A 10,378-nucleotide genomic window follows, 5' to 3' on the forward strand; every position below is an offset into this window, starting at 1 on the left:
CCCACGCCATTCCCCCTCCGGGCACCCGGGTACCCCCAGCGCTCCCCAAACCCAGGCATTACCGCGACGCCCTCCCCGCTCCTCAGGCTGCAGCCCCGCAGTGGGGGCACCGTGTGTCCCCCCCAGATCCTGCCGGGGACCCCATTTGGGGTCGTAACCAGGACCCCGAGGTTGGGGGGGGGTCCGGAGACAGAGGGTCGGGCAGGAGGGCCGTGCCGCGTCCGTATGGAATGGTTTTTATTACAGTTTTAATCTCACAGTCGGTAGCATTACATGAGAATAAAGCACTGGACAGGACTGGAAAAAAGGCCTCTGGAGACAGCATGCAAACATTGCAACGAGTTTAAAGCAAAACAACCCAAAAAAGCGTCGGGGGGGGGACGCCGCCGCGCTCTCCCGGCTGGGCGGCGAGTCCAGCGTCTCCCCGTGAACCATCACTTCTGTCGTCGGGGTTTCCTTTCCTTCGCGTGTCCGTTTCATTGGCTTATTTATTTTATTATTATTCTTCTTTATTAACCTTCTCCTCTCTCTTTTTTTTTTTCTTCTTTTAATTACATTAAAAAATAAGATTCGTACTTTAGTAAAACACCCAGCGCTCAGCTGGGCGCCCTGCTTGAAATAATAAAAAACAAAACAGACAACCAAAAAAAAATAATAAAACAACCCCCCAAAACTGAGAACAAACAAACAAAACAAAACAAAAAAATAAAAACCACCCCAAAATCCAAAAAATAAAGAGCCTGGGAGACCAAAAATGAACCTGACGGGGAAAAAAAAAATCGGATTTGGAAGTTTGGAAGCGACCAGGAGGCTGGTGCGAGGAGGAAAAAAAGGGGGGGGGTGTCACCAGGCACCCCTGGGCCCCCCTCCTGGCCACTCCTGCCGCCGCGTGGGTGCCCCCGAAGCCCCCCGGGGTGGGCTGGGGGAGCCGGGGCCGCCCGGCCGGCGGGGGCTCGCCCCCTGGCGCTGCTGGGGGGGTGGGGGCCGCCCCCAGAGCCCCCCCTCACAGGTAGAGCTCCTTCTCTTTGATATGCACTAGCTGTTCGCGGAGCTGGTGGAAGGACGGCCGGTGGCCGGGGTCCAGGGTCCAGCACTTCTTCATCACCTCGTAGACGATGGCGGGGCAGCCGTCGGGGGCGTCCATCTTGTAGCCCTTCTCCACGCGGGGCACCACGTCCTTCAGGGGCTGCGGGGACGGGGGGGGGGGCGCTCAGGGTGCTGCCCCCCCCCAGACACGGGGAGGAGGAGCGGGGGGCTCCCCGAAATCGGGCACTTACGATTCGCGGATAAGGCACTCGCCCGAAGGAGTAGATTTCCCAGAGGAGGATCCCGAAGCTCCACACGTCTGACTTGGTGGAGAATTTCTGCGGGGGGGGGGGGAGAGGCCCCGTGAGCGGGCTGGGGGCGCGGGGCGGGGGTGCGGCGCCGGCCCCTCTCCCACCTTTTCTCTAAGCGCTTCCGGCGCCGTCCACTTCACCGGCAGCTTCCCCGTGTCCTGCGTGGACGACGCCTCCTTGGTGAGCCCGAAGTCGCTGACCTTGGCGATGTTGTCCTCCGAGACCAGCACGTTCCTCGCCGCCAGGTCCCGGTGCACGAAGTTGTTGGCCTCCAGGTACTCCATGGCTTCGCAGACGTCTCTGGCGAGGCAGGAGGAGGGCGTCGGGAGGAGGGACGCCGCCACCAGGGGGAATGCGGCCCCAGAAAGCCTGCTCTCCCCTCGCCCGTCTTCCCAGCAGTGCGCCCAGGGTGTGGGGTGGGATGGGCAGGAGGAGCCCCGTGTCCCTCTGTCCATGTTCCCATGTCCCTGTGTCCCCATATCCATACATCCCCACATCCCCATGTCCCACATCCTTGTGTCCCCACATCCCCGTGTCCCCATATCCATATGTCCCCACATCCCCATATCTGTACGTCCCCATGTCCCCACATCCCCGTGTCCCCATGTCCCCATACCCGTATGTCCCCACATCCCTGTATGTCCCCACGTCCCCATGTCTCCCCACAGACCCCCGCGCTCCCCCTTGCACTTACAAGGAGAACTTGAGCAGGCACTCAGCGCCCAGCACCGACCTCCCGCGCGACCGCAGGTAATCTACTAGGCTGCCCTGGAGGGACAGAGAGCGACGGTGCCACCCCCCGCCCCAAAACGCCCCGCCGCCACCCCAAAACAGGCCCCTGGGGACAGGGGGAGGACAGCAGAGCCGGGGCACAGCCCTGGGGCTCCCGGGGACGGGGACAGCCCCAGAGCAAGGGGCAGGGGGGGCGAAGGAGCAGGGCGGGAGCACGGGGCTGGGCTCTGCCCCCCCGGGGCCCGGCCTCACCTTGGCCATGTACTCGGTGACGATGTAGAGGCCGCTCTTCTCCTCCACGATCACCCCCAGCAGCTGCACCAGGTTGCTGTGGCGGAGCTGCCTGCGCGGCGCAGGGGGCTCAGGGCAGGGCCGCCCCTCGCCCCGTGTTCCCCCCCTGCACCCGTGTCCCCCCGGCCATACTCACGTCATCACAGATGCCTCCGCCAGGAACGCCTGCGCCGTGGCGTCGTTTTTAATGCACTTGACGGCCACTTTGTTCCCCCGGTAATCGCCCAGCATCACGTCTGCGGGGTGGGAGGGACGGGCATGGGGGGGACGGGGACGAGCCGCGGCCCCCCCGCCCCAGCACCCAGACCCCAACGCATCGCCCCAGTGTGGGGCCGCATCGGGGATGGGGGACAAGGCGCCGCTCACCTCCAAACTCCCCTTTGCCGATGATCTGCAGCAGCTTGAGGTCCTTCATGTTGAGGGCCCAGCCGCCTTTTGGGGGGGGAAGGAGAGTGAGGGGGGGGTGTCCAGGGACGGAGATGGGAGCTGGGGAGGGGGCACGGCCACTCACTGCGGGAGAACTCGTCCTGCGCCGCCACCGTGCCCTCCATCACCTTCGGCTTGATGAGGCGCGTGCAGAGCCCGTCGGCGTCCGTGGTGTAATGCTGGGGGGGGACACGGGGAGGGGGGGACCGGGCTGTCACCCGCAGCCACGGGTGGCACCGCGGGGACGTGGCGAGGGGCTGGGGGGGCCCTGCCGGGGCCGTGCCAGGCTCTGCGGTCCCACCAGGTGGCAGCACGAGGCCGTAAATGGGACCAGCGGGGGCTTGGGAGGGGGTCGGTCCCGATGCATCCCCCATGGCCAGACCCGATTCACCCCACGGGGGTCCCATTGGGGCTCGGGGGGGTCCCCATCCCTCCTCCCGTCCCCGTCTCCCCCCTTGGCCAGTCCCGACGCACCCCACGGGGTCCCACAGGCTCTTGGGCCCCACGCCACCTCCAACCCGCGTGCCCCCCCGCTCACCTCCACCAGCTGCATGAGGTTCTCGAAGTAGACCTCCTCGTCGATGCTGAGCTTGCTGGAGGAGTAGATGATGCGGTAGTGCTCCACCTTGCCCTCGCAGCTGACGCACAGCGTGTAGTCCCCGGGGTAGTTGGTGCTCTCCCGCACCAGGAACAGCCCCGTCTCGGGGGGGTACAGCAGCCGCTCCGCCTGCTCCCGCGTGATCTTCCCGTGAAACCACCTGCGCCGGGACCGGGACAGGCAGGTCGAGGGGACCCCCGGGGCCGAGGGGCAGGCGGGACCCCCGGGGCAGCCCCTTTTTGCCCGGCTCCTGCCCCCCCCCCCCCCCCCCGCAGGTACTCACGGCATGAGGCTGAGCTTGATGCCGGCCTTCACTCCCTCCCGCTTCTGCACGTAGTTGGCCGGGATGATGCCCTCCTGACCCACCTTGTTCTTCGCCTTGTACCAGTTGGGATCCTGCGGGGACAGCACGGGGGTCACGGCGAGCCCACGGCCCCTCCACGGGGGTCACCCCGCCGGTCCTCAGCAGCACCCAGCACCGCTGCCCAGCCCCGAATTTCTCTCCATCCTCCCCCACTGAGCCGCCCGAGCCGCTTCCCTTCCAGGGGAGCGTTAACTAACGAGGCCGTGAGTTAATTAACCCAACGCCTGGCCCCGTTCCCGGCCCGTCGGGACAGCGGAGCCACGCGGGACGCCCACGCAGGATCCCGCGCGCAGTCTCCCCGCCCGCGGCACCCAGACACGGGCACGGGGGGAACCCCACGCAACCCCCCCGGGGGCTGGGGTGCAGGGGGGGCATTACCTTGGTGACCGCGACGATGGTGAGGACGTCCCCCTTGCTGAAGGGCAGGTCCTGCTCGGCGGTGCCGTGGAAGTTGTACTTGGCGATGCACTCCGTACCGGACGGCCACACGGCCTGGGGGGGGCAAACGGGGCCGCGTGAGCCCCCCGCCTGGTGGGTGCCCCCCACCCCAAGCCGCAGGGGTGCTGCCCGGCCCCGCCCGGCGCTCACCTGCATCCCTGACATCTTCTCAGGGGGGTCGGGGGCGCGAATCTCACGGGAGGGACACGTCACTCGGTACCATGAGACCTGCGGGGGGAAAGGGGCCGCTGAGAAGGGCCCCGCCGCCGGGACGGGCACGGCGGTGTAGGGCTCAGCCCCGCGGGGTTGGGTCGGGAACCTCCGCTCCCAGAGGGGGTTTTGGGGGCAGCTTCAGCCCCAGAAGCACCCAAACCCGATCCCAAAATGTCACGCCCATGGAGGAGCAGAAAGCCACGGGAGATGGAGCACAGGGCGTCCCTGCAGGATGCTTCGGGTGAGGAGTGGGGAGAGGAGTCCCGTGAGGACCGGCCCCAGGATAAATCAGAGAACGTCGCACAGCGCCGTTGCTAAAAGATTTGAGAAAAAATAAAATCCCATTTCCCGCAGGATAAAACCCATCGGCGCCCCGGGCGTGGGTGCAGCCTTGTCCCCCGCAGGGTCCCGGGCCGGGCCGCATCCTGCCCCGCGCGTGGGAGGGGAACAAGCCCGGCTTTATCCTCGCTGGCCGGCGGATGAAGTCAGCGGCCCCAGCATCAAACGGGGCTTTTCTGGGCTGAAACTCAGGGGCCTCTCCCTGGGAGGGGACTGTCACAGCGGCCGGGAGGGACCCCGAGCCGTACAGGGTCCTCGGTGGGGGTTTCCCCCCCTTGTCACCAAGACGGCAGTACCAAAATAACCCCGTGCCGATTCAGGGCTGCGAGCGGCCACCGCTCCCAGCAGCCACCAGCAGCTAAAAATATTTTGGGAAGGAGGAACCGAAAGCGGGGGCAAGGCCCGTGGAGCCGTGAGGAGGAAGAAGATAAGGGGCAGAGTGGCGGGGAGGAAGAGCTGGGGTGCGGACGTGGCCCCATCCGCCGCCGCCCTCGTCACATTTTCGGGGGGTCCGGAGAGGTGCTCAGCACCATGCCCGGCGTGGGAAGGGATTTGGGGCCGCTGAGCCGAGTGCCGGGGTTTCCGCCGTGCCCATCACCGCGGCACCAGGCCCCGCACGGCGTGTAGGTTTTCCTCCCGGCCACGCCGCCAGTTGTGGGGCTGTCCCAGCGGCCGGGTGCTGGGTGCAGAGAAGCGTCCCGAGATCGAGCTGTCGGGCTGCGTCATTTCCTCGCCACCCCCCCCGAAACCCCCCCCGTGCGCCGCTGTTCCTCATCCTGCTGCCCCAAGCCTGCGCTGTGGCGGCCGAGAGTGAGCTCCTGGGGATGCTGCCACCGGGGGGGGGTCACCCCCTGGGACCCCCCCGTGCACTTGTCCCATCCATCCCACTGCTGGACGGACGCCGCAGGAGCTGGGGGAGCATCGTGGGGAGCGCTGCGCCCCACAACAGCCCCGCCTTCGCCTGCCATCCACACCCTCATGCTTCTGCACCTGCTCGAGCTCGGTTTTTGGGCTGATTCTTGGTTAAACCCCGAGGCGGGACGTTTCGGGAAAGGGGCCGGGTACCAACAGTGCAAAACGCAACCCAACAAAACCGGGGAGGGAACCACCGAGCCCACGGAGGGCTTCTGCTCAAGCCCCATTTAAGCAAAGCTGCCTTTTTTCCCCCTTTGCTGCAATTTAAGCTTTTTTTTTTTGCCTTCTGCCAAGGAGGAACCACCATTTCCACCACCCTTGTTCCACTCGCCCTGTAACGACCTCACCAGCAGGAGCTGGACCCAGTCCCTCTTTGGGGACTCTTTGGAGGGGGGACGTGTCTGGCCGCACAGGGCTCCACGCCGCAGGGCAGGCCCAGTTCCCACGGGAGCACCGCGCCGTGCACGGCCACGGAAGGAATTTCCCATTTCTGGCTTTTTCGCCCCCGTTCTCCAGCTGTTGCTCAAGAGCATCCCCCAAGCGTGGTCAGCGGTCCCCAGCGGCTCCCCGCGCGGTTAGCCTAACGGAACCGAAGGGAAGAAGGGGGCAGGAAGGAGGTTTTGGCTCAGATTTGGCTCCAGCTGCACAGTCCTGGCCCATGGGAAATGGTTCGGGGGGTTCCCCGCACAGCACAGGGTGCTTCCCGTCCCGGGGATGCAATTCGGTCCCGGCGAGGCTCCTGGTACCCAGCTGCGGATGCTTCTGCAGAGCCCTCGATGCACATCCCTCGTGTCCCTGCAGGGTGTGAGCACCCATGGGTGCCACCAGCTGGACACAGCCGGGACACCCGAGGAGTCGCCCCTCCGGTGCCAGGAGCGGGATCGCCCCGACCCCTGCCTTCCTCTTCCACGTCCCAGCGCTCGCCGTCTTCCTCCCAAGGGTCCTTTTTAAGCAGCAGGTTCGTTTTTTATCAGCACCCAATTCCTGCTTCAAAGCCAAGGCTGAAGACTTCGTGACATGCACATGCCCTGAGCGAGGAGCTATGGGGCCGCTGCCAGCTGGATCCAAAATGCCCCGATGCCTCCGCTGGGATGGCGAGCAGCTCCACGTCGGAGCACAGCTCCTCGGGAACCAGACTTTGCAGCCGGCAGCCTCCTCGCGCTGCTGTCTGTTGGAGAAGTCAAGCCTCTTTTCGGGGCGTCATGATGCAAATGGCTCCCGGGGTGCTGGGCTTTGCTCCTCATTTTTGGGGGATTTGGGGAGCTTGGTTGCCCCATCCCAGACCCAGGCACAGCGAGCTGCCCCCTGCCCTGGGCTCGAGCATCTTCTGCGCTGCTTGGCACAAAAAGCTCGGTCTGGGGTTCTTCAGCACCCTGATAATCCAACGGGCTCTCGGCGGTGGCACAAGGCAGGGAAACCTCTGTCCTCACCAAGCACCAGCACTTCTCCTCTCCTTGGGGATGAAGAAGGCTCCTTGCCTGCTAGGTGTCCCCGCAGGAGCCACACGGGGCTGAAGCCGTTGCCCCTCCGAGGATCCAACCGCTGCTCCGGCAGCAGGGCGATGCAAAAAGGTGAAAAACCAGGAAAAAAACCTCCCAGCTGGGGCTTTGCGCTAGGAGAGCCGGTCGCCTCCGCGCGCGATGCTCCTGCCCGCAGCGCTGGAGGAAGCTGCCTTTCCCACAGCCCCGTGACCTCCCGGAGGAGCTGCCGCCGCCCTGTCCCTGCGCTGTGGGGCCGGGACGAGGCCCTTTGGCTGAAAGCTGGAGCGTGGATGTTGAAGGAAGCGTTGCTCGCACGGGGAAGACTTCCCCGCGCATCCACCCTGCTCGGCAAAATCCCTCCAGCCTCCAGCAGAACGCCTCCCCGCGCTCGACCCGAGCCTCTTTAAACTTCAAAAAAAAACCAGCAGCCCAAAAACAGACAACATCCTCACTCTCTCCAAGAGATCTTATCGACTGTTATTACAAGTAACACCTACGATTACCATAATCGAAAGAAAAACGTTCCTCCTTTATCTCATCAGCGACTTGGCTGCGCTCTTGCAGACGGTTTCGCTGCTCCAACTGCCTGGGCACCGAGCGGCGGGCCCCGAGAGAGGAAAGGGGGTGTTGTTCCTTTTCTATTTGCTTTTTTTAAAAGAGAAGAAAAAAAATGAGAGAGAGAGAGACACGGTGTTGCTGTCAAACCACAAAAGGCGCCTGGGGGATAGTCAGGGGCAGGTGGAGGCCCTGCGAGTGCTTGAGATGCTGCTCCGAGCCTCCGCGGCGCAGCACGGCGGGGGTTTTCCTGGTCTTTTTCTCCTGCAAAATTGGAGTGGTGTCACCGGACCCGATCGTCCCAGAAATTTCTGATGCTTGGTGGTGGTGGGGGACAGATGGATGGATGGCACAGGATAGCGTCCCGCGGGGTTTATCGCGACGCCGCTCGCTGTCGCGAAGCTTCTTGCTGCATCGCTGCCATCCCTTCGCTGCCTGAGCCTCCAGTCCCCGTCCTCAAACTCTGTCCGTGGCGGGGTGGGATCCCCGGGGACCTCCTCCATCCGCAGAGCCTTTGGGATGCTCTCTGGGATCCACGCCCGCGGGTGCCTGCGCGGCTCCGGAGGGGACGAAGCGAGGCCGGTGCCGTCCGAGCGGAGGCCGGCAGCCTCCTCCGCCTCCCCAGACGGAGCTGCAGCCCCGCTGCTCTCGACGAGCCTCGCGGGCGCCGTGCGGGGCCGTCGATAGCCCGCCACCGCCTCGCCGACCCTTCACACCTGCGCCGCGACGCCCAGCTCCCCCCACGGCTGCCGAGCGGCTCCCCAACACCCCGCCAGCGGAGGCTCGGCCTCCTGCCTGCCCCCGGCCTCCCGCCTCCCCCCGGCCTCCGCACGGCTTGCGGCCCCCGGCAGCCCCTCTCGGCTCCCCCGGGGGCCAGCCCGCAGCCCCCCCCCGGCCCCCTGGGGACCTCCGGACCCTCCCCGGGCTCCCCGCGCCCAGCGGAGGCTGCGACCCGCCGCCGCCCCCGGTGATGCTCGGCTCGCCGGGGGGGGGTCCCATTGTGCCGAGGCCACCCCGAGCCCCGCTCCCGCCCCCGGGGGGGGCTCCCCCGCTTCCTCCCGCCCCCCCCCCCCGCCGGTACTCACCTCCCCGCGGAGGCCCCGAGGGAGGGGTCGAGGCCGGGCAGGGGGCCGAGGCCGGGCAGGGGCTCAGCCCGCCGCCGGGTACTCCATGCGGCGCCGCCGGGGGCCTCCGGGCTCGGGGGGGGGCGGAAGGGGCGGAGGAAGGCGAGCGGCAGCCCGGCGGCTCCCGGCCCCGCCGAGCCGGGGCCGCGGCGGGGAGGACGGAGGCGGGGAGGCGGGGAGGCTCGGCCCGGTCTGGGGGCTAGGGGGGGGGCGCCGAGGGGACGGGGAGCGGGGCCTGGGGGCGCGGGGGGGTCCGGCCCGCTCCGGCCGGGGCCTGGCTGGGAGGAAGCGGCGGCCGGAATCGGGGAGCCCGGAGCACAGCGCCTGCGCCGCGCCCGGGGCCGGCCTCCGCCGCCGAGGCCCCGCCGCGCCACCTGCCGGGCACCGGCACCGCCGCCCGGCCTCCGCCGGCACCGGGCCGGGGCTGCGGGAGGGGGGCTGCGGCTGGGCGCCGCCTTCGGGCGCTTCCTGCAACGCCTCTGGTCTCCTTGCATCGCCTTCGGTCCCTTCCTGCGTTGCTTCTGGTCCCTGCTTACCTCGCCTTTCATTCCCTCCTGCATCAGCCTGTTTCCCTTCTCACATCGCCTTCGGTCCCTTCCTACATCGCCTTCACCCCTTCTTACACTGCCTTCTTTCCCTTCTTCATTGCCTTCATTCCCTTCACCCTTACTCCCTTTATCACCCTCATTCCCTTCTTCGTCACTGTTATTCCCTTCTTACATCGCCTTCATCCCCTTCTTCATCACCCTCATTCCCTTCTTACATCTCCTTTGCTCCCTTCTTACACTGCCTTTCATCCCTTTTCCCTTCACCTTCTCTCCCTTCTTACGTCGCCTTTGGCCCCTTCTTCATCACCATTGGTCCCTTCTCACATTCTTTACTCCCTGCTTATGCCACCTTTGGTCCCTTCTTCATCACCTTTGGCCCCCTCATCGCCTTGGCTCCCTTCTTGCATCATCTTCACTCTTCCATACATCATCTTTGCTCCTCCATACATCGTCCCCCTGTGCTCTGCTCTGGTGAGGCCGCACCTCGAGTGCTGGGTTCAGCTTTGGGCCCCTCACTACCAGAAGGACATGGAGGTGCTTGAGAGAGTCCAGAGCTCCTGGACTCTGTGGCTCCTTCTCACAGATAACCGACATTAAGACCATAGGGGATGGCTGGATGCGTGTACACGTGGGGGATGAGAGCAGCCCCGCAGAAAAAGGTTTGGGGGTTCTGCCCGGTGTCAGGCTGGATCTCAGTCAGCGCTGTGCCCTGGCTGCCAAACGCCCAGCCGTGCCCTGGGGCTGCAACAGGACCCGAGGGAACGGCACGGAGCTGTGGCAGGGCAGCATTCTGAAAGAAAACGAACCAAATTAAAAAAAAAATCAAAGAAAATGGGCCGATTCGCAAGAAAAGATGCTTGTCACTTCCTGCCCCGTGCGGCGAGGCGCCGTGGCCATGTAGGGCCAAGCAGGAAGCCAGGGCACAGCGCTCGCAGCCCCCCGGGACCCCCCCACATCCCGGGGCTCGTGTCCTCACCGGGGTGGGCACCGGGCTCTGGTGGTCACCGAGGGGGCAGG

At 65.7% G+C, this 10,378-nt stretch overlaps 1 protein-coding gene across 2 annotated transcripts; it reads right to left on the bottom strand.

Annotated features, from left to right (window-relative positions):
* Nucleotides 1-452: 452 nt before the first annotated feature.
* CSK (C-terminal Src kinase) lies at nucleotides 453-9,111 on the bottom strand. Of its 2 annotated transcripts, none has more exons than XM_083850591.1 (13): nucleotides 8,775-9,111; nucleotides 4,337-4,414; nucleotides 4,127-4,240; nucleotides 3,668-3,780; nucleotides 3,325-3,544; nucleotides 2,872-2,965; nucleotides 2,727-2,792; nucleotides 2,497-2,596; nucleotides 2,322-2,412; nucleotides 2,032-2,105; nucleotides 1,442-1,637; nucleotides 1,278-1,364; nucleotides 453-1,186 (listed from the first exon to the last, which is right to left on the bottom strand). In XM_083850591.1, exons 2-13 carry the CDS (start codon nucleotides 4,349-4,351, stop codon nucleotides 1,004-1,006), a joined length of 1,353 nt encoding a protein of 450 aa, XP_083706717.1. In that variant the 5' UTR covers nucleotides 4,352-4,414; nucleotides 8,775-9,111; the 3' UTR covers nucleotides 453-1,003. The 2 variants fall into 2 exon arrangements, with proteins under 2 accessions (XP_083706717.1, XP_083706716.1); XM_083850590.1 differs by lacking the exon at nucleotides 8,775-9,111 and adding an exon at nucleotides 7,638-7,661.
* Nucleotides 9,112-10,378: the final 1,267 nt, after the last annotated feature.

This window comes from Anser anser (assembly GCF_964211835.1).
Source record: "Anser anser genome assembly, chromosome: 10".
NCBI lineage: Eukaryota > Metazoa > Chordata > Aves > Anseriformes > Anatidae > Anser > Anser anser.